This window comes from Amyelois transitella, chromosome 31 (assembly GCF_032362555.1).
Source record: "Amyelois transitella isolate CPQ chromosome 31, ilAmyTran1.1, whole genome shotgun sequence".
Classification (NCBI taxonomy): domain Eukaryota; kingdom Metazoa; phylum Arthropoda; class Insecta; order Lepidoptera; family Pyralidae; genus Amyelois; species Amyelois transitella.
Window position 1 is genome coordinate 1,480,346 of NC_083534.1, and position 23,888 is coordinate 1,504,233.

Sequence of the window (23,888 nt, forward strand, 5' to 3'; positions counted from 1 at the left end):
GCCTTTTCCAAATCTGAAGAGTTTCTGTCTAATTAATGTTTTAACACGCATAACGTTCTTAACCGTGTTCGCATAAGGCGCCGTGTGGTTCCCGGCATCAATATTTAAAAAGAATAGGACTACTCCATCTCGTTCCCGTGGATATGGTAAAAGGCGACTAAGGGAAAGGCTTATTAACTTGGGATTCTTCTCTTAGGCGATGGGCTAGCAACCTGCCACTATTTGAATGCCAATTCTATCATAAAGCCAAACAAGCTGAACGTGGCCTATCAGTCTTTTGAAGACTATTATCTCTGTCTACACCGAAAGACATATATAGACGTGATTATATATGTATGTTTGTATGATCTTAACTTCAAGACCGTAGGTTTAATTCGTAAAATCATTCCCGTTTTTTCCCCCCCAGAGCCGGCTTAATAAAATACGAACGCAAATCCGGTCACTTCCAACCGACGGAACTAGGCCGGATCGCATCACACTTCTACTGCACTTACGAGACAATGCAGTCTTACAACCAGCTGTTGAGGCCGACATTGGGCGAGATAGAATTGTTCCGCGTGTTCTCTCTCTCGGCTGAGTTCAAACACGTGACCGTGAGGGAGGAGGAGAAGCTGGAGTTGCACAAGCTGATGGAGAGGGTGAGTTTGGTTCACGTGATCTATACTAATATTATGAAGCTGAAGAGCTTGTTTGTTTGTTTGTTTGTTTGTTTGGACGCGCTTATCTCAGGAACTACTGGTTCGAATTGAAAAATTCTTTTTGTGTTGTATAGACCATTTATCGAGGAAGGTTTAAGGCTTTAGGCTATATAACATCACGCTGCACCTATTAGGAGCGAAGAAATAAATGTGCAAAAAAAAACGGGGGAAATTATTGATCCTGAGAGATGGAGTGGTCTTATATATATTTCTCACCACCAGTTGTCCACAATTATTTGTTTACTATCTACTAGACTTGTGTACTGTATATTTTGTCAACTGTATTTTGTATAAATTATTGTAGAAAAAATAAATAAATAAATATATTGGTCCTCTACTTTTTTGTATTGGTGCCGGGAACCACACGGCATTCCTACATTGTATTTAATATATATATATATATATTTCATCATCAGGTACCCATACCAATCAAAGAGAGCATAGAAGAGCCGTCTGCCAAAATCAACGTTCTGTTACAAGCGTACATTTCCCAGCTGAAGTTGGAGGGGTTCGCTTTGATGGCGGACATGGTGTATGTGACACAGAGCGCTGCACGGCTCCTCAGAGCCATCTTCGAGATTGTTCTGCACAGAGGTGAGTTTGAAATATGTGTACCAAATTTCAACTTAATCGGTCTAATGGATTCGGAGATAATTGACTGTAAGCGACGCGACGGACAGACATATATACGAGTGATCCCATAAGGGTAAGTAATCCGTTTTTGTGTTCAGGCGTACGGAACCCTAAGAAATATAGTTTTGACGCGACAACGTCTTGTAATTCGACTAGCTGTGCCCGCGTCTTCGTCCGCGTGGTATGGTTATTTTGGGCATCGTTGAAGCTTTCAATGATGAATAATTTTCCCCGTTTTTTTTCACATTTTCCATTATTTCTTTGCTTCTTATAGTTGCAGCGCGATGTTTTATAGCCTAAAGCTTTCCTCGATAAATGGTCTATTCAACGCTAAAAGAATTTCTCAATTTGAATTTGTAGTTCCTGAGATTAGCGCATTTAAACAAACAAACAAACTCTTCAGCTTAATAATATTAGTATAGATAGATTGTTCTAGAAAGTTCTCTCTCCTCAATGTCCTTCCAATTGTGTTAATTAATAGATTGTTCTAGAAACTACACTCTCTCTCTCTCTCTCCACAGGCTGGGCCCAACTGGTGGACAAGACGTTGGCGCTGTGCAAAATGGTGGACAGACGAATGTGGCAGTCGATGTCGCCGCTCAGGCAGTTCAGGAAGATGCCGGAGGAGGTATGTGTAGTTAGTTGTGTCTGACTCAGTCATGAGAGAGTAATCTCTGTATGTAATCTGCTGCAAATATATATATGTATATATATGTATTTATGTATATGTATGTTTACTGTAGTATATAGGTATATATATACCCAATGGTAGACTGTTAGATAATGCTATTAGCATTAAGTCTGCCTATTGTACTTTACAAATTGTAATTGTAACACTAAAGAATAAATAAATAAATATGTGGCGGTGGTCATTGTAAATCTACATACATACATACAGTCACGTCTATATCCCTTACGGGGTAGACAGGGCCAATAGTCCCGAAAAAACTGAATGGCCACGTTCAGCTGCTCGGCTTAATGATGGTATTGAGATCCAAATAGTGACAGGTTGCTAGCCCATCGCCTAAAACAAGGATCGCAATTTTATAAGCCTATCTCTTAGTCGCATTTTACGACATCCACGGGAAAGAGATGGAGTGGTCCTGTTCTTTTTTGTATTGGTGCCGGGAACCACACGGCATATTGTGAATCTATACTAATATTATAAATGCGAAAGTTTGTGAGTATGTCAGGATGTCAGTATGGATGTTTGTTACTCTTTCACGCAAAAACTACTGAACTGATTACGATGAAATTTTAACAATTATATCATTTCATCTTCCAGATTCACTTTTGTTTTCATTACCATAACTACATTACTGTTAAGATATATTCCACTTAAAAAAAAAAAAAAACAGTTTTTTGTAAAGACAAAATCGCACATCAATCGCAAAAGTTAAAAAGATAAATTCGGGGTAAGTGGAGTCTTAATGTTTTCTTGTAAAAACATAAATGTAAACGTTAACCATTTTTTTTTTTGAAGCAACTTAGTTAGCATTTTATTTGTTTATCATTTTATACAGGTAATAAAAAAACTCGAGAAGAAGAACTTCCCGTGGGAGAAATTATATGAACTCGGTCCGAACGAGATCGGAGAGCTGGTCAGAGCTCCGAAACTCGGCAAGATGATACACAAGCACATCAGGTATGTTACATACATACATACACACACATACAACCACGTTTTGGTCCCGGGAACCACACGGCACTTCTCAACTAAACTTCAAATGTCCTACCAATTGTATTAATAGATTTCTCTCTCCTCAATGTCCTACTAAGTGTACATACATACACACACATATAATCACGTCTATATCCCTTGCGGGGTAGACAGAACCAACAGTCATCAAAAGACTGAAAAACCATGCTCAGTCGCTTCTTGTGAAAACCTGGCTCACCCAATCCAGGATCCATGGTCAAAGGCACACCCCGGGCTCCTCTCCAGAGTGGTGAGGATGCGACCGGGGCTAAAGCCAAAAGTAAGAAGAATTAGTAGCAGTACTAGAATATAATAGATTTATTTTCAAAATTGGATACAAGGTATCACTTATTGACGTCACATCACTTATATCTAATTATAATTACTACCGCTTCCAAAGCGCATGTGTGGAAGAAGCGGAGGAACAAACAACACTGCAGCTTGTGCTATACATTTGTATTCTGTGCAATGAAGTTTAAATAAACTAAATAATTATATCAATACGAATCAATAAATAAAGTCAAATAAATAAAGTACCTACTAGGGTTGACACTATTCTACACTATCTGATGCAATAGCTAAATAACTTCTCTTTTTTTTTCTGCTTGCAGACAATTCCCCAAATTGGAACTGTCCACCCACATCCAGCCGATCACCAGGTCCACTCTTCGTGTGGAGCTCACCATCACTCCTGACTTCCAGTGGGATGAGAAGGTAAGTCTCTTTCTATAATATTGTTACATCTATATCCCTTGCGGTGTGGACGGAGCCTTGAAAAAAGGCCAATAGACTGAAAATAGGCCTATTCTAAAGTTATAAAAAGGGTATTGTTAAAAAAAAAAGAAAATAATTTTAGTAAAGCATTATGTACTAAATATAAATTTATAACGCAATCAAGACTTCAATTTACCTAACGTGAAATTTCTCTATTCCACGAGAAACTATTTCTTACAATATATGTTTCACTAATTTCTCGCACTAATATTTTTTCACTAATTTCTCACACTATATTTTCACTAATTTCTCACCCTACATTTTTCACTAATTTCTCAACATTTTTTCACTAATTTCTCACCAAACATTTTTCACTTATTTCTCACCCAACATTTTTCACTAATTTCTCACCCTACATTTTTCACTTATTTCTCACCCTACATTTTTCAGTAATTTCTCACTCAACATTTATCACTAATCTCTCTTACATTATATACTTTTCATTAACGTGCCACAGGTGCACGGCCAATCGGAAGCGTTCTGGATCCTGGTGGAAGACGTGGACAGCGAAGTCATACTCCATCATGAGTACTTCCTCCTCAAAGAGAAGTACAGCAAGGACGAACACCTTGTCAAACTGTTTGTGCCCGTTTTCGAGCCACTGCCGCCTCAGTGCTTCCTGAGATTAGTCTCTGACAGGTAACAATCATACATACATACATACATAAATATAATCATGTCTATGTCCCTTGCGGGGTAGACAGAGCCAACAGTCTTAAAATGACTGATAGGCCATGTTTAGGTGTTTGGCTTAATGATAGAATTGAGATTCAAATAGCGACAGGTTGCTAGCCCATCGCCTAAAAAAGAATCCCAAGTTTGTAAGTCTATCCCTTAGTCGCCTTTTACGACATCCATGGGAAAGTGATGGAGTGGTCCTATTCTTTTTTCATTGGTGCTGGGAACCACATGGCACAATTAAGAGAAATTAATCACTCGCAATGGCGGACTAATGCCATTTAAACTAATACTATGAGGAGAAAATATTTGTATATTTTCTTGTGACAAATAAACCAATAATTTCTCACTCACAGGCTTCAGGCTCACAAGCTTGGGTATCTTCTTTTAGGCGATGGGCTAGCAACCTGTCACTATTTGAATTTCAATTCTATCATTAAACCAAATAGCTGAACGTGGAACCATTCAGTCTTTTGAAGACTGTTGGCTCTTTCTACCCCGCAAGGGATATAGACGTGACCATATGTATGTAATTTCTCTTATAACTATGTACTATTTCTTGTGACTATGTGATTGTCTGTGCAATAAAGATGTAACAAACAAACAGACAAACAAATTAATACGGATTATCGATTGTTTTTTTATTTTATTTTCCACGTTGGTGCCCACGGAAGACCAGCGTTGTGGTATATACCAGTGGTAGAAAAGTTGTTATAGATTAAGGTTTCTGTTCTTTATATATTACTAGCGACCCGCCCCGGCTTCGCACGGGTGCAAAATTATAAATGTTATTATACATAAAAACCTTCCTCTTGAATCACTCTACCTGTTACAAACAACCGCATCAAAATCCGTTGCGTAATTTTAAAGATTTAAGCATACAGACAAACAGACTAAAATAGCGACTTTGTTTTATACTATGTAGTGATTATGTACCAAATAAACATTTTGTTCTTTCTTTATTGAAACCTTGAAATTTTAATCACCAATCAACAGATGGATAGGCGCCGAGACCCAACTGCCGGTGTCGTTCCGCCACCTCATCCTCCCCGAGAAGAACCTGCCCCCCACCGAGCTGCTGGACCTCCAGCCGCTGCCCATCACCGCCCTGAGGAATCCTAAATACGAGGAGCTGTACAACGAGATATTCCCGCAATTCAATCCTGTGCAAACGCAGGTAACATGCGTACGTGCATGCATGCATGCGTACATGGATACATGCATACGTATACCATGCATACATACAAACATACATACATGCATGCATGCATGCATGTATACATATATACATGGATACATGCATGCATGCATGGATACATATATACATACATACATGCATATATGCATACATTCATGCGTACATACATACATATCGCAAATCTGATAAAATACTCTTTTAAGCCAAATTTTAACTTTCTTCACGAAAGCAAAAACACTATTTGAAGTCACGTCAAACCATTTTCATCTCATTTTGTCTTAAAAATAGCAGAAAGTCCCAATTTAAAAAAAGTAATTAAGAATTATTACCTCTCTAAGCCTTGCTAATTTGTTATCTATTATAAGCCAAATAGCTGAACGTGGCCTATCAATCTTTTCAAGACTGTTGGCTCTGTCTTCCCCTCAATTGATATAGACGTGATTATATCTAGTATGTATGTACATTTTGGACAATATTAAACCAGTTTCAAACCGTTCCCTCATCTCAGGTATTCAACGCCGTATACAACTCGGACGATAACGTCTTCGTCGGCGCCCCGTCTGGTTCTGGGAAATCTGTTATCGCTGAACTAGCGTTACTGAGGCTGCTGAGCGCCAGTGCGGGCGGCAGGGCGGTGTATGTGTTGCCCAAGGACGCATTGGCTGACATTGTCTTCGCTGACTGGTATCACAAGTTCGGTGCCCGGTTCAATCTTAAGGTACGCAGTGAAAATTTTAATTTTTTTTCTCTATTTGATATTGTGTCAGTGCTCAACGTGACCTTGGATTCTCTCGAACGTCACACGTCGACGACCAATCACAGCGAAGATTGATACATCATCGGCCAATAGCAGAGAAGATCGCAGACGACCAATCACAGCGAAGATTGATACGTCATCGGCCAATAGCAGAGGATATTCCAAATCGCGATATCACAGTTTGTACGGATTTAAGCGTATAAACAACATCTGGCCCGGCGGAAGATCTTCACTTTGTGGCGATCCCAAATCCCACCTCGGTTATGTTCCAATGATTATACTAACCGATGCTCTTACGGTGAGGGAAAACATCGCGATGAAACCTGCACATGCTTATACATAAAATTCTCGTGTCACAATGTTCATGCCGATTGACCGATTCTCATGAAATTTTATGAGCACATCGTGTAGGTCTGAGAATCGGCCAACATCTATTTCTCATACCCCTCATTGATAAGAGTTGTCCACACTTAACATTTTTTTTTTTTTACTAGAAATAACTTAAAAATTATTTATATGGCAAAACGACGTTTGCCGGGACGGCTACTATATATATACATATATTTGTTCATGCAGGTAGTTCAACTGACCGGCGAGACGGCCACAGATCACAAACTATTGAATAAAGGGCAAATAATCATCACCACCGCTGAGAAATGGGACGTGTTATCTAGAAGGTGTGTATTATACATACTTGTGTGTCTGTTTGTTTGTTTGTTTGTAAACTCTTTATTGCACATAAAAATAAATATAAAGTGCCGTGTGTTTCCCGGCACCAATACAAAAAAGAATAGGACCACTCCATTTCTATCCCATGTATGTCGTAAAAGGCGACTTAGGCATAGGATAGGATCAACAAACACCATAATACTTGACAGCGAAAATTCTTGTATTGCAAAGCGTGACGTCACGCATTTTGATTGGTGTTCATTGTCACGTGACTTGAGGGTAAAATATTTAATTACATTTTATTAAATAAAAAAATAATCCCTTGTTTATTGAGGAAAATATTCTGTTTTTTATTATTTTTACTATAGAAACTACCTTTTCGTGGTAAAATTTTATACTTATTTGAGTACATTCCACATCCCTATTGCGAGGATGCAACCTCGACTAAAGTCTGTATGTATTTTATTATGTTCAAACATTTATTTATCTTGCTCTGCACCAACGCCGATCTCCTGTTTGGTTTCCTTCCACCCGAAGGTTGACTGGAAGAGATTGCTTTAGCGATAAGTCCGCCTTTGTACCATCTATATCTGCTTTGTGCTGCTTTGTATGTTTTACTTTTATGGTGCAGTAAAGAATTTTTACTATCTATCTAAAGTCAGTAGGGAGATGATATTCACTTTTTTAATATTTTTTCAGATGGAAAGTGCGCAAGAGTGTACAAAGCGTGGCTCTGTTCATAGTGGACGCTTTACAACTGCTGGGCGGCGAGGAAGGGCCGGTGCTTGAAGTTGTATGCTCAAGAATGCGGTACATCGCATCACAGACGGGTATGACGGTGTCTCTTTATCATTTACTAGCTGTGCCCGCGACTTCGTCCGCGTGGAATAATTATTTTGGGCATCATTGAAGCCCTCAAGGATGTCATCATTTTTGTTTCACATTTTCCATTATTTCTTTGCTCCTTATAGTTGCAGCGTGATGTTATATAGCCTAAAGCCTTCCTCGATAAATGGTCTATTCAACGCAAAAATATTTTTTTAATTCAAACCTGTAGTTCCTGAGATTAGCGCGTTCAAACAAACAAACTCTTCAGCTTTATAATATTAGTATAGATTTATTTACTAAAGGCCGCCCGCGACTTCGTCCGCATGGAAACCCTATCAATCCCACGGGAACTCCTGGATAAAAAGTGTAGCCTATGTGTTATTCTGGGTCTTCAGCTACCCACATACCAAATTTCATCGTAATCGGTTCAATAGTTTTTGCGTGAAAGAGTATCAAACATCCATACTGACATCCTGACATACTCATACAACTTTCGTATTTATAATATTTGGTAGGATTTGTGTATTTACGTTGCTGTTTGGCTTAGTGATAGAATTGAGATTTGAGGTTGCTAGCCCGCCGCCTAAAAGAAGAATCACAAGTTTATAAGCCTACCCCTAAGTCGCCTTTTACGGCATCCACGTTAACGAGATGGAGTGGTCCTGTTCCTTTTTTTTCTATTGGTGCCGGGAACCACACGGCACGTGATAATATGAATATATTTATTAGATAATGAAACGTAATTTAAAAAACTAGTACATAATTATAAATGTGCGTGTCTTATAATACCTTTTATGCCCAACAGGCAAGCCTATTCGCATCGTGGCTCTGTCCCTCCCGCTGGCGGACGCCAGGGACGTCTCCCAATGGCTCGGGTGTAACGCCAACGCCTCCTTCAACTTCCACCCCAGCGTACGGCCCCTGCCTCTGGAGTTGCACATTCAGGTAACAAATATGTGAATTGAACTAGTCTTTTGATTAAGTGATGCCCTGTGGTACCTTTATGAAGAGTCAAGGTTACATAGAATAGAATAGATTTATTTTCATAATTGGATACATGGATATCACTTATTGACGTCACATAACTTAAATCTAATTATAACTACTGCCGCTTCCAAAGCGCGTGTGTAGAATTAGCGGTGGAACAAACTACACTGCAGCATTTTCATCCGACGTCAATTTACAAATATAGATCTCTTAAATCTAAATCGTGGACGAATGCACATTGTCTACATTAAAAAACATACTGGTGGTACACACATATATACATATGGTCACGTCTATATATAGACAGAGCCAACAGTCTTGAAAAGACTGAATGGCCACGTTCAGCTATTTGGCTTAAGGATAGAGTTGAGATTCAAATAGTGACAGGTTGCTAGCCCATCGCCCAAAAAAGAATCCCAAGTTTATAAGCCTATCCCTTAGTCGCCTTTTACGACATCTATGGGAAAGAAATGGAGTGGTCTTATTCTTTTTTGTCTTGGTGCCGAGAACCACACAGCATTGCCTGGTGGTGAATGTGTTATATTTTGAGAGTTAGCTTGGTAATGTGTGTGCGCATGTGGATGTAGCGAATGAAGTGTGCAGGGATCGTGGCAAGTGGAATGATGTAGTCTCTGCCTACCCTTCCGGGGAAAAGGCGTGATTTATAGCGTTTATATTGCCCTGGTACTTCTTAAATATATCATACGGTCTCTGGCAATAACAAAAGGAATATAATGAATCAGATGCAACGTAAACGCTTCATTTAAGTTTCATTCTAGACATATTTTTGAGTTGTAACAATTGGAGTATTTAGACTTTGAAAAAGGCCTTTCTTTAAAACTGTAAGCTCTTCCAAAACCTTTAGCCATATCTACTTTGATTATAAAAATATTCTTATTTTTGTATGTTACATTACATTACATAAAATCATGCCTTTTTCCCGGAGGGGTAGGCAGAGACTACATCTTTCCACCTGCCACGATCTCTGCATACTTCCTTCGCTTCATCCACATTCAAAACTCCCTTCATGCAAGCTCGGCGATTTCGGGTACTCATGACCTGACCCTTTACCAGGACGTCCTTAATTTGATGAAGATACGTTCGTCTAGGTCTTCCCACTCCGACCTTTCCCTCCACACTCTCCTTGTATATCTGCTTAGTCAACCTGCTTTCATTCATCCTCTCCACATGACCAAACCATCTCAACATTCTATTACTGTAACTACATCTTCTTTCACATCACAACATTCCCTTATCACGCTGTTCCTTATCCTGTCACTCAATTTCACACCCATCATACTCCTTAACGCTCTCATTTCCACTGCATTTATTCTGCTTTCGTGCTTCTTTTGCCATACCCAACTTTCACTTCCATACATTAATGTCGGAACCAACACGCCCTTATGCACAGCCAGGCGAGCCTTTTTGGATAGTTTCTGACTGCTCATAAAGGCATGCAAAGCTCCATTCACCATGTTCCCCGCGTTCACTCTCCTTTCAATATCACTATCACACTTGTCATCTGATGTAAACTTTGATCCTAGATATACAAAATACATACAAAGTATTACAGGCTGTCATTTCTTTCTCCATTTCGAAACCAATGTTTTAGTTTTACTTCCGTTCACTTTCATTTCTTTCTTATTCAAAGCTTCATGCATACAGTTTACCATCTCCTGTAACTCTTCCGCTGATGACGCCAGTATAACCTCAACGTCGGCATAGAGCAGACATTTGACGAGTAACTCATTCATTCTTAATCCACTTTCAGACTCTTCAAATCTATCAAACAACCATATCCATAAATAGGTTGAACAGCCACGGTGACGCAACACGTCCTTGTCGCCTTTCTCAATCTTAAACCACTCAGTGTGCGCTCCGTTCATCCTGACACGAGCACTCGAATCCCCATATAAGTGAAAAGATGTAGTCTCTGCCTATCCCTCCGAAAAAATTCGTGATTTTATGTATGTATTTAAATTGTATCCATTGCATATATTCATCTCAACACAACGACGCGTCAATCCGCAGGGCTTCAACATATCCCACGCGGGCTCCCGGCTCGCGGCCATGACGAAGCCGATCTACAGCGCCGTGTGCCGGCACGCCGGCGGCCGGCCGTGCGCCGTGTTCGTGCCGTCCCGCCGGCACGCGCGCCTGCTGGCCGCCGACCTGCTGGCGCTGGCCGCCGCGCACGCCCGCCCGGCGCGCTTCCTGCACGCGCGCCCCGAGCTGGTGGCGCCACTGCTCAAGCGGGTCCAGGACAAGGCGAGTGTCTCCCCGCTGAAGGGTGGCTCCTGGTGACCCTCGCCGCCGCCCACGCTGTTGCTGATGCAGGACGAAATGAGCGTCATGTCATCTCTTTGTTCCTCCTGGCTTTAGTTCCGGCGAGTGTCTCACAGCGGCGGCCGCGGCAGGGGGGCTCCTGGTGACCCTCGCTGCGGCCCACGCTGTTACTGATCAGGATAAAATCAGCGTCTTAACATATATCATCTCTATATTCCTCCTGGCTTTAGTTCCGGTGAGTGTCTCACAGCGGTCGCTGGAGGGGGGCTCCTGGTGACCCTCGCCCATGCTGTTGCTGATACAGGACAAAATGAGCGTCATGTCATCTCTATATTCCTCCTGGCTTTAGTTCCGGCGAGTGTCTCACAGCGGCGGCCGCGGCAGGGGGGCTCCTGGTGACCCTCGCCGCCGCCCATGCTGTTGCTGATGCAGGATAAAATAAGCGTCTTTCTTAACATATGTCATCTTCTTCTCCCTCCTGGCTTTAGTCCCGGTTGCATCTTCGCCACTCTGGAGAGGAGCCCGGGGTGTGCCTTTGACCGTGGATCCTGGATTGGGTGAGCCAGGTCTAAACACGTATCGACTCCCGACTGACCTTGACAACAAAAGGTGCACTAGTCGAATCTGTCTTTTACCACATCCCTGGAATGGAGGTAAATTGGATTCAAAAATGCCGAGAACCACACGGGTTTTTTTTACAGAACTCTCCCGATTGTACCTACAACGTTCGACTAGATCAGAAATGATATAATTTTTTAAATATTCACTTGCAGATGTTGAAAGAAACCTTGTCAGCCGGCGTTGCCTACCTCCACGAGGGCGTCGAGCAGAACGACCGGCGCGTGGTGCAGCAACTAGTGGAGTCCGGGGCGGTTCAGCTGTGTGTGGTCGCCGCGGAGCTGGCGTGGGCCTTCGCGGCCCACGTCCACACTGTTATAGTGGCCGACACCCATGTGTGAGTTGATCTCTGTTTTGTGTGGACGCTCGTAGTAATAAGAGCTCCAATTATAGTGGATTTTGGTCATACAAACAAGTGACCACTCTAACTTGACCTCTGCCTTCTATAGAGGCTCATAGGACTGAGAGCTCTAGTTATAATTGTTATCAAATAACTAGTGGAGTCCGGGGCGGTTCAGCTGTGTGTGGTCGCCGCGGAGCTGGCGTGGGCCTTCGCGGCCCACGTGCACACTGTTATAGTGGCCGACACCCATGTGTGAGTTGATCTCTGTTTTGTGTGGATGCTCGTAGTAATGGAGCTCTAGTTATAGTGGCTTTAGGTTTACAACTTCTAACCAGAGAGCTCTTGTTATGTTGGTTTTTGGGTCTTACCAATGTAATTGGATCTCTTTCTTCTATAGACGCTCATAGTTATTAGAGCTCTAGTTATAATGGTTTAAATACTAATAGACATAATAATTATTTTGACGAACCGTAGTATCAAACTTTCGAGTTTTACCATACTGTCTGTCCGTATACTTTACTAATATATAATATCTCTCTTAACAGTTACAACGGCAAACTACACGCGTACGAGCAATACCCCATCACTACGGTACTACAAATGTTGGGCCGAGCGTGTCGCCCCGTGGAAGACGACCACTCAGTCGCCGTGCTGATGTGTGTGGCTCATCACAAGACATTCTTCACGAAGTTGCTGAACGACTGTCTACCCCTGGAGGTAAGAAAAGAAATGTCCAATATAACTTGAGCTCTCACTAGTATGGCCGGTTTAAGAAATGAGAGCTCAGCTTATAGTGGTTATGAGAATAAAAAAACTTCCAGTGTAACTTGACCTCTTGTTTATATGACCGGTCAAAGAAATAAGAGCTCAGTTTATAACGGCCGAGCGTGTCGCCTTGTGGAAGTCGATCACTCATTACAAGAATTCTTCACGAAACTACTGAACGACTTGAAATAAGAAAAGAAAGTACGAACAATGGTCACCGGCGTAACTAGAACTCTAAATAGTATACGTGGTCATAGGAATAAGAGTTCAGCTTATAGTGGTTCCTCTTCTGGAGGAGAAGATGGATGGTACCCCTATCCTCCTTCAGCCCGACACGAAATCAAATAAAACATTAAAAAAAAATATATTTATATTTTATTTTCCATCCAACAGAGCCACTTAGACCACAGACTACACGACCACATGAACGCGGAGATTGTCACGAAGACCATAGAGAACAAACAGGATGCCGTGGACTATCTGACCTGGACCTTCCTCTACCGGAGACTGACTCAGAACCCAAATTATTACAACCTCCAAGGAGTCACTCATAGGTGAGTCGGAGAGGATATTATTTCCAGCAGAATAGCTACATACATACATACATACATATGGTCACGTCTATATCCATTGCGGGGTAGACAGAGCCAACAGTCTTGAAAAGACTGAATCCTGTCACTATTGGAATCTCAATTCTATCATTAAGCCAAACATTCAGCTATTTGGCTTAATGATAGAATTGAGATTCCAATAGTGACAGGTTGCTAGCCCATCGCCTAAAAAAGAATCCCAAGTTTGTTAGCTTATCCCTTAGTCGCCTTTTACGATATCCACGGGAAAGAGATGGAGTGGTCCTATTCTTTTTTGTATCGGTGCCGGGAACCACACGGCACGGCACACACTAATAGCTACATACATACGTACATTAATCATGCCTCTTTCCCGGAGGGGTAGGCAGAGACCACGTCTTTCCACTTGCCTCGATCCCTGCACACTTCTTTCGCATCATACACATTCATAACTCTCTTCGTGCTAGCTCGGCGGTTTCGGGTACTCTTGACCTGACCTTTTGCCAGAACGTCTCCGATTTGATCAAGATACGTTCGTCTAGACCTTCCCACTCCAACAGTCCCATTTACACTTCTTTTGTATATTTGTTTAGTCAACCTGCTTTCATTCATCCTCTCCACATGACCAAACCATCTCAGCATTCCCTTTTCCATTCCTGTGACTATATCTACTTTCACATCACAACATTCCCTTATCACTTATGTGGTAGAATCGGTATGTTGACCGGTTAAATGCGTGATACGCAAAAAGGCACAGGTTCGATTTCCATCCCGGCCAAGTACCAATGACTATTCTAGAAGTTATGTCCATAAAGGAGCATTCTCACCACTCTGGACTCCAGAGTTAACGATCGATGTTAACATCGATGTTTTTTTTAATATCGATCATCCCTGCAGATTAATGATGGGTCATCCTAATTATATAATTATATATTTTATGTATGTATATGTATTTATAGTGTATATTATGTATCTTGTATGTATTTACGCATTTTTTTTTTGTAATGTATGTATTTTGTCAGTATGCATGTGCACTTTATCGCACCACCAACTTAAAGTTTTTTCTGTTTGGTCAGCTGGTTGACTGGTAGAGAATGCCAAACGGCATTAAGTCCGCCTTTTGTACATTTTTGTTTTTGTGCAATAAAGTTTAAATAAATAAATAAATCCCTACTCTGGAGACGAGCCCGGGGTATGCCCTTGACCATGGATCCCGGATTGGGTGACCTTTGCAAGGGAATCCTAACCCGTATTGGATTCATCATGGTAACACACGACGCGCGAAGCCAGGGCGGGTCGCTAGTGAATATATAAATAATGTAGATATTAATCCTTCAACAGACACTTATCAGATCACCTCTCCGAGCTGGTGGAGACCACCCTCACGGACTTGGAGCAGTCCAAGTGTATAGCCATAGAAGACGAGATGGACGTCCAGCCTCTGAACCTGGGCATGATAGCGTCATACTACTACATCAACTATACTACAATTGGTGAGTGGTAACCAGGCTTACTTGATCCCCTTTAAGTTTACAAGCCGGTGTGAAATAGAGTTCAATATAAATTGGTCTTTGTGCATTTGTCCAGTTTTGCTTGAGCTTTGATTTGTATGGGTTCTCATTGTAAGCAGAGTTCAAATAAATCTGGTCATAATAAATCAGGTAAAAAATCCCAAGTGTATTATAGCAATAGAAGATGAGATGGACGTCCAGCCTCTGAACCTGGGCATGATAGCGTCATACTACTACATCAACTATACTACTATTGGTGAGTAAACCAGTCTAAATTGACCTCCACTACTATTGGTAAATGGTAACTAGTATTTGTTGACCCCCTTTTGGTATGCAACCTGGTCTAAAGAAGAGCTCAATATATATCGGTCTAGTGCACTTGCCCAGTTTTACTTGAGCTTTGATTTGTATGGGTTCTCATTGTAAGCAGAGTTCAAATAAATCTGGTCATCATAAATCAAGTAAAAATTCAAGTATATAATAAGAAAACGAGATGGACGTCCTTTGAACCTGGGCATAATAGCGTCCAACTACTACATCAACAATAGTATCATCGGTGATTTTACCAATCTAAATTGATCCCCGTTTAGTATACAAGCCGGCGTGAAATAGAGTTCAACATAAATTGGTATTTCCCTTAGTCGCCTTTTATGACATCCATGTGATAGATATGAGAGTGGTCCTATTCTAAAATGCCGATAATAACCACACGGCCTTTTTGTTTTTCTATATATTTTTACAAGTTTATTAATTGATGCTGTTATTTACAGAATTGTTCAGCTTATCACTCACCAGCAAGACCAAGATCCGTGGTCTGCTGGAGATCATATCCTCGGCGGCGGAGTTCTCCGAGCTCGTCATCAGGCACCGTGAGGAGAACATCATCAAGGCCTTGGCCGCCAAGTGAGTATCGTTGAGCTGTAAAAGGAAGTATGCAGAGATCGTGGCAAGTGGAAAGAGGTAGTCTCTGCCTACCCTTCCGGGAAAGAGGCGTGATTTTATGTATGTATGTTTTTTTTTTGTATGAAATATTAATTTTGTGAATTAAATGCGTGTCGCCTAAGGATGTACTTTTCGTTTTTACACGCGAATTTGAACTCTTCGCCACTACGTCACAACATCCAATCAAACAACTACTAGTCAATCATCGCGAAGAAATTGACGCGCTCAACCAATAGCAGCGAAAATCTAAATCGCGATTTCAAAGATTTCACGGATTGGAGCTATATATACAACCTCCGACACAACATCGTGTGTCGCGCGGTTCCCCAGGCGTCACACCAGCCTGGCGGAAGATCTTCCCTTTGGTGGCGGTCGAGCCGAATCATCGCTCTCGCTACAGCGCGAATCTCAGAAACTACTGGTTCGAATTGAAAATTTATTTTTGCCTTGAATAGACCATTTATCGAGGAAGGCTTTAGGCTATATAACATCACGCTGCAACTATAAGTAACGAAGAAATAATGAAAAATATGGAAAAAAAAACGGGGTAAATTATTCATCCTTTAGGGCTTCAATGATGCCCAAAATAACTATGTATATACTAGCAGTGCCCACTTCGTCCGCGTGGAATAATAGCGTTTCTCTCAATCCATCTTTAGCTGCAGTGTAGTTTGTTCCGCCGCTTCTTCTACACGTACATAAGTTTTCTATGATAACCATGTTGTTTCAGAGTGCCCCACAAGCCCCAAGCGCCCTCTGGCGGCGTGGTGAAGTACAATGACCCCCACGTCAAAGCCCACGTGCTGTTACAAGCCCATCTCTCCAGGATGCAGCTGCCGGCGGAACTGCAGGCCGATACGCAGAAAGTGCTGGTCAAGGTAGGATAAACCAGTGTAAAGTGACCTCGATATTGTAAGAGCTTTCATTTTTGAGAGAGCTCGTGTTAAATTGGGTAAGGAATAAGGAAACCATTATAGTGTGACCTGTTTTTACTATGCGCGTACGTATTGGAGACGGGTCAAATTACAATGGTGTTAATAATAAACGCGGACCATTATAATTTGAACTCTGATTAGCATAAACCTTCATATTAGCCACAGTGCAAGTCATACTGGATTACCTAAGAAATGAAAGTACACTGACACCCACGTGGGGTTCGTGCGCGAGTAGTTTTTCTTAAATTGGTGCCAGGAACTACACGGCAATTCTTGTTTAATATCTATACTAATATTATAAAGCTGAAGAGTTTGTTTGTTTGAACGCGTTAATCTCAGGAACTACCTACTGGTTCGAATTGAAAATTCTTTTTGTGTCGAATAGACCATTTATTGAGGAAGGCTTAGGCTATATAACAACACGCTGCAACTATTAGGAGCAAAGAAATAATGGAAAATGTAAAAAAAAACGGGGAAAATTATTCATCCTTGAGGGCTTCAATGATGCCCCAATATAACTATTCCACGCGGACGCAGTCGCGGGCACAGCTAGTTTTGTTATAAAAGCTGATCGTGGCCTATCAGCCTTTGATAGAATTATAACAAAAGCAATAAACTTTACAATACGATTTATTTTAATTATAATGATTATACAGAATGTAACAATGACAGTGCACTATACGGAGACGAGAGTGAGTGAGCGCGGCATATAATAATGTCAAACACGTTCATTGTGAACGTTGCTATTGCATTATGCGCAGGCGTTCATACTATCCTTATTATATAGCCTTATCAAAACTGTTGGCCCTGTCTGCCCCGCAATCGATATAAACGTGACTCCTAATAAATAAATATATTCTCCTATATGTATTCATTTTTGTATAAACGTGACTCCTAATAAATAAATCTATTCTCCTATATGAATTCATTTTTGTATAAACGTGACTCCTAATAAATAAATCTATTCTCCTATATGTATTCATTTTTGTATAAACGTGACTCCTAATAAATAAATCTATTCTCCTATATGAATTCATTTTTGTATAAACGTGACTCCTAATAAATAAATCTATTTTCCTATATGTATTCATTTTTGTATAAACGTGACTCCTAATAAATAAATCTTTTCTCCTATATGTATTTTGTATAAACGTGACTCCTAATAAATAAATCTATTCTCCTATATGTGTTCATTTGTGTATAAACGTGACTCCTAAGAAATAAATTTATTCTCCTATATGTGTTCATTTTTGTATAAACGTGACTCCTCATAAATAAATATATTCTCCTATATGTATTCATATTTGTATAAACGTGACTCCTAATAAATAAATCTATTCTCCTATATGTATGTATCACCTTCCAGGCGATCCGACTGATCCAGGCCTGCGTGGACGTGGTGTCGTCCTCCGGCTGGCTGTCGCCGGCCGTGGCGGCCATGGAGCTGGCCCAGATGGTCACCCAGGCTATGTGGGCGAAGGACTCGTACCTGAGACAGCTGCCGCACTTCACTCAGGAGCTGGTGCAGAGGTGTAGCGAGAAGGTGTGTGTTTGTTTGTTTGATTGATTGATGTTATGTTTTAAGTAACTTTTTTTTTTTTTTAGGGGGTCGATTGATGATGAGGGGGTTAAAGAGGGGGGGGGGAGAGCCAAATGGGAGTAGTGGAGGGTGGAATGTTATGTTTCAGTACCTCTTTTTCTTTTTAGGAGGTCGATTGATGATGAGGGGTTAAATGGGGGTTGTTGAGGGAGGGAGCGATAATCCTGTGACGTTTAGGTGAAACGTCGCAGGTAAGAGAGATGAGAGAAAATTTAAAGATCCATAGAATAAATTACTTACATCAACCTTTGTAAGGACGTGGTTTAGCTATAGACACGAGATCCAGGAAGTAGCCGCCAGAGACAACTTAATTCGATGCTAACTAATCGGTATCCCGTATATATTTAACATAATATGTTAAATATAGTATATGGGATACCGATTAGTTTAGTTTATATTATATTATATAATCACGTCTATATCCCTTGCTGGACGTAATTATATATTATATAATCACGTCTATATCCCTTGCTGAGTAAACAGAGCCAACAGTCTCCAAAAGACTGATAGGCCACAGCTCAGCTGTTTGTCTTAATGATAGAATTGAGATTCAAATAGTGACAGGTTGCTAGCCTAACGCCTTAAAGAAGAATCCCATAATATATAAGCCTATCCCTTAGTCGCCTTTTACGACATCAATGGCAAAGAAATGGAGTGGTCCTATTCTTTTTTCTATTGGTGCCGGGAACCACACGACACCGTATAGGTACATTTAATTTCTTTATTTCTATTCTATTTTTTAATAATGAAGGGGTTTTCATTATTACGGTTAAAGAAATTTATTCTCATAAAAAAGAATCTACAAAAAATTCACTTACAATGAGAACTTGAAATATTTACATTTAGTGGACGCGTACAAATTGTCGGTAGTTAAACAATAAAATATATTCACTCCGTTTTATTAAAACGTGTAATGGTGTATTTCTCTTCATTTCCAGGGCGTGGAGACCGTATTCGATGTTATGGAGCTGGAGGACAACGCCAGAGCGAAACTTCTGCAGCTGTCGCCGAGCGAGATGGCGGACGTGGCGCGGTACTGCAACCGGTATCCCAACGTGGAGCTCACCTATGAGGTACTTAGTTTACTGACTGCGCAGCGTTTCCATAACTTAGTACCTAGCTAGATCATGAGCTCATCTAAGGAGCTCGTATAATGCGCGAACTACCACATCGAAACAGCCCGTACTCTAGTTGTTCGCTAATTGTAAGGGTACTGACAAACTGAATGTTCTCCGACACCTGGGCTGAACCAGTCAAAAAAATTCAAAATTCAAAATTCAAAATTTTTATTCATTATTATAGGATATTATTATATCGCTTAATAATTGTCGTATGGTTTAACAACTTGGTTGACGTCAAATAAATTACTTAAAAACTAAGTTTACTGCCGCTTCCAAGGCGTCAGTGCAGAAGAAGCGGTAACAAACTGCACTGCAGCATTTTCTTCAACAACGTCAACTTCACAATATTAAATTATACTTAGAATAGAATGTGGCCCGACTGGCCCGGCGGCACGGTACTGACCCACATACATGTAGTGTAGTATAGTAAATCTTTGTCGTTATTCGTGTGCACATACATACATACATGTAGTATAGTATAGTAAATCTTCAAATTTTCTTATAGTAAATCTTAAATTTAGGTATTTTTTGTTAAGCAAATACCTCGGGTACTCTAGTTTTTAACGGTATGAAGGGTAACCTAATAATTATTCTTACAAATAATATATAATAATACATATATAATAATTATATTATTATTATTATCTCCCTCTTCCTGAAGGCTTCAGGATGGGAATTCGACAAGAAACCGACTCGGAGGTCGAGAAAATAAAAAAAAGATAATTATTAACAATAATATTATTATGTATATTGTTTATACTGTATGTATATAACATATATATATTTAATTTCACTTTATTTAACACATAGACAGCCCAACATCAATTTCTATATGCATATATATATCGACGGTTGAAAGGCTAATTGTGGTAAGCGCCATTTTGTGAAAGCTGAGAAAAAGCGGTTTAAAGTTTTAATTTTTGGATAAAAATTCGCTGTAAAAAAATGGCTTGACCGATTTTGATAAAATTAATACAGTATATTTATAAGGTTTAAAAGTACGTAAAACCATTATTTCTGTTACTATTTAGCAATATTTCAGTAATTTTATGGCGCTTACATCAAAATGACACTTTTCCAGGGAAAGGCAAAATGAGTTAAATGCTTGAAATGAACAATTAACTTGACAGCAAAATGAGTCAAATGCTTGAAGTGAACAAATAACTGGACAGCAAAATGGTTCAAGCGCCCATCCCATGTAATACAAAATAATTGAAAATGATTTAAATGCCATGTAATTTTCAACACTAAATTGATATTTCAGTTTAAAAGACAAAATAATACAAAAAGAAAATTGAGCAATTGAAACAAACGGCATGCCAATAGAAAGGTGATCATGACTTTAGGTTCTTGTCATCAATACAATATTTTTTTAAGGAATTAAATAACGGTTATTTTTAAATAAAACAAAAAAGAAATCCTTATATGAGGATTCGAGTGCTTGTGTCAGGATAAACGGAGCGCACACTGAGTGGTTTAAGATTGAGAAAGGCGTTACGCAAGGATGTTTTGCGTCACCGTAACTGTTCAACCAAAGAGTCTGAAAGTGGATTAAGGATGAATGAGTTACTCGTCAAATGTCTGCTCTATGCCGACGATCAGGTTATACTGGCGTCATCAGCGGAGGAGTTACAGCAGATGGTAAACTGTATGCATGAAGCTTTAAAAGAGAACGGAATGAGAGGGAACGTAAGTAAAACTAAAACACTGGTTTTTGAAATGGAGAAAGAAATGACAGCATGTAATATTTTGATTGGAGGAGAAAAAGTTGAGCAATTGAAAGAGTTTGTATATCTAGGATTAAAGTTTGCATCAGATGGCAAGTGTAATAGTGATATTGAAAGGAAAGTGAACGCGGGGAACATGGTGAATGGAGCTTTGCATGCCTTTATGAGCAGTCAGAAACTATCCAAAAAGGCTCGGCTGGCTGTGCATAGGGGCGAGTTGGTCCCGACATTAATGTTTGGGAGTGAAAGTTGGGTATGGCAAAAGAAGCACGAAAGCAGAATAAATGCAGTGGAAATGAGAGCGTTAAGGAGTATGATGGGTGTGAAATTGAGTGACCGGATAAGGAACAGCGTGATAAGGGAATGTTGTGATGTGAAAGAAGAAGTATTGACAGGAATAGAAAAGGGTATGTTGAGATGGTTCGGTCATGTGGAGAGGATGAATGAAAACAGGTTGACTAAGCAGATATACATGGAGAGTGTGGAGGGAAAGGTCGGGGTGGGAAGACCTAGACGAACATATCTTGATCAAATTAAGGACGTCCTGGTAAAGGGTCAGGTCAAAAGTACCCGAAACCCCCGAGCATGCATGAAGAGAGTTATTAATGTGGATGAAGCGAAGGAAGTATGCAGAGATCGTGGCAAGTGGAAACAGGTAGTCTCTGCTTACCCCTCCGGGAAAGAAGCGTGATTTAATGTATGTATGTAGAAAGAAATGACAGCATGTAATATTTTGATTGGAGGAGAAAAAGTTGAGCAAGTGAAAGAGTTTGTATATCTAGGATCAAAGTTGACGTCAGATGGCAAGTGTGTTAGTGATATTGAAAGGAGAGTGAACGCGGGGAACATGGCGAATGGAGCTTTGCATGCCTTTATGAGCAGTCAGAAACTATCCAAAAAGGCTCGACTGGCTGTGCATAGGGGCGTGTTGGTTCCGACATTAATGTATGGGAGTGAAAGTTGGGTATGGCAAAAGAAGCACGAAAGCAGAATAAATGCAGTGGAAATGAGAGCGTTAAGGAGTGTGATGGGTGTGAAATTGAGTGACCGGATAAGGAACAGCGTGGTAAGGAAATGTTGTGATTTGAAAGAAGATGTAGTTACAGAAATAGAAAATAAAGGAGCATGCATAAAGAGAGTTATGAATGTGGATGAAGCGAAGGAAGTATGCAGAGATCGTGACAAGTGGAAAGAGGTAGTCTCTGCCTACCCCTCCGGGAAAGAGGCGGAATTTTATGTATGTATGTATGTACAACTTCGTTAACCGCCGGCGTTTGACTGACGCCGAAGACGCGCGCGAGCGCGAGCGAAACATGCCTCGGTAGCGCACACAACACGATGACTACCTACATCGTGCAACAAAATGTGTCAAACGACATGCGTGTGTGGGGCGATGGAAAACAAAAACGGCTAAACGACGTACTTCAATATTATCTTAGAAATCAAAATGGGTCAAGCGACCACATCCTATAAAAAGCGAAAAGGCAAATTGGCGCAATGGCCTCTGATTTTCAAAATAGTATGATGCAATGTAATCCATACGCCTTGACACAAAAATTATGATAAAAGTCAAAAAGGTTTAAGTGGCAGATCCACAAATTTACCCAAATCTTTGTCGTTTAGATCAATGACCGCCAAAATGAGACCCTTTTTTGCGGTTGTGTCAAGCGCCAAAAAAATGCTCAGAAAAATATGAGAGTGAGCTCAAACGATGGAGAAAAATTCGCTGATTCCAAATATGTATATAACTCAATATCGCAAAAAATGTCGCTTGACACAATTAGCCTTTCAACCGTCGATATATATATATATATATATATATATATATAAAGACTAAGGCGCTGACTCCACGACCGAGAGAATCGCGACGATATTATCGTCGTGCCACGTATTTCTATACACTCTCTATGAAACCGTCTCCACACGGCGATACTATCGCTGCGATGCGACGAGTGGCAATGAGCGCGCGAAACGTCATTACATCGTCGCTAGCCCGCCGCGACTAGCAGCGGGCCCGCCGCGCGCTCGCGACGAGCGCGCGGCGGGCGCGCTGTCAAACGCAGCGTCATTTCAACGTTGATTCTCGTTAAGCAAGGACGTTTCGAGAAGCTTTTTAAACAATAGTACAATGTTTGACATTGAAAAGTTTATTCTTGAAGTGAGAGATTCGCGGCGATTCCGTTACGAGTCGTCGCGGACACGCTGCGATCCCGTCACGAGTCGCGACGATACGCTGGCGGAATTATCGCTCGTTCGTGGAGTATGTCCGACGATAGTATGACGGGCTCGTTGCGAACGGGAAACGAAAATGTACCTACGAGATTTTTCTTTTACAAAGGCGTAGCCGCGGATGTCGACTAGTCTATACTAATATTATAAAGCTGAAGAGTTTGTTTTGTTTGTTTGTTTGTTTGTTTAAACGCGCTAATCTCAGAAACTACTGAACCGATTTGAATAATTCTTTTACTGTTAGATAGTCTATTTATTGAGGAAGGCTATAGGCTACATTTTATCCCGGATTTCCTACGGGAAACGTCAACAATGCAGGTG

At 40.7% G+C, this 23,888-nt stretch overlaps 1 protein-coding gene across 1 annotated transcript in view; it reads left to right on the forward strand.

The window, feature by feature from the left end:
- Positions 1-23,888, forward strand: part of LOC106133326 (U5 small nuclear ribonucleoprotein 200 kDa helicase) — a 56,800-nt gene that overhangs the window by 30,135 nt on the left and 2,777 nt on the right. Inside the window, exons 22-41 of the mRNA XM_060953141.1 lie at positions 407-638; positions 1,115-1,292; positions 1,853-1,959; positions 2,855-2,976; positions 3,642-3,744; positions 4,262-4,443; positions 5,479-5,659; positions 6,189-6,398; positions 7,014-7,114; positions 7,806-7,936; positions 8,740-8,879; positions 10,953-11,189; positions 11,981-12,162; positions 12,714-12,885; positions 13,327-13,487; positions 14,844-14,995; positions 15,784-15,916; positions 16,686-16,833; positions 18,257-18,433; positions 19,429-19,563. Of these exons, the coding sequence (XP_060809124.1) occupies positions 407-638; positions 1,115-1,292; positions 1,853-1,959; positions 2,855-2,976; positions 3,642-3,744; positions 4,262-4,443; positions 5,479-5,659; positions 6,189-6,398; positions 7,014-7,114; positions 7,806-7,936; positions 8,740-8,879; positions 10,953-11,189; positions 11,981-12,162; positions 12,714-12,885; positions 13,327-13,487; positions 14,844-14,995; positions 15,784-15,916; positions 16,686-16,833; positions 18,257-18,433; positions 19,429-19,563 (3,184 nt within the window). The remainder of the gene's footprint in view (positions 1-406; positions 639-1,114; positions 1,293-1,852; positions 1,960-2,854; positions 2,977-3,641; positions 3,745-4,261; positions 4,444-5,478; positions 5,660-6,188; positions 6,399-7,013; positions 7,115-7,805; positions 7,937-8,739; positions 8,880-10,952; positions 11,190-11,980; positions 12,163-12,713; positions 12,886-13,326; positions 13,488-14,843; positions 14,996-15,783; positions 15,917-16,685; positions 16,834-18,256; positions 18,434-19,428; positions 19,564-23,888) is intronic.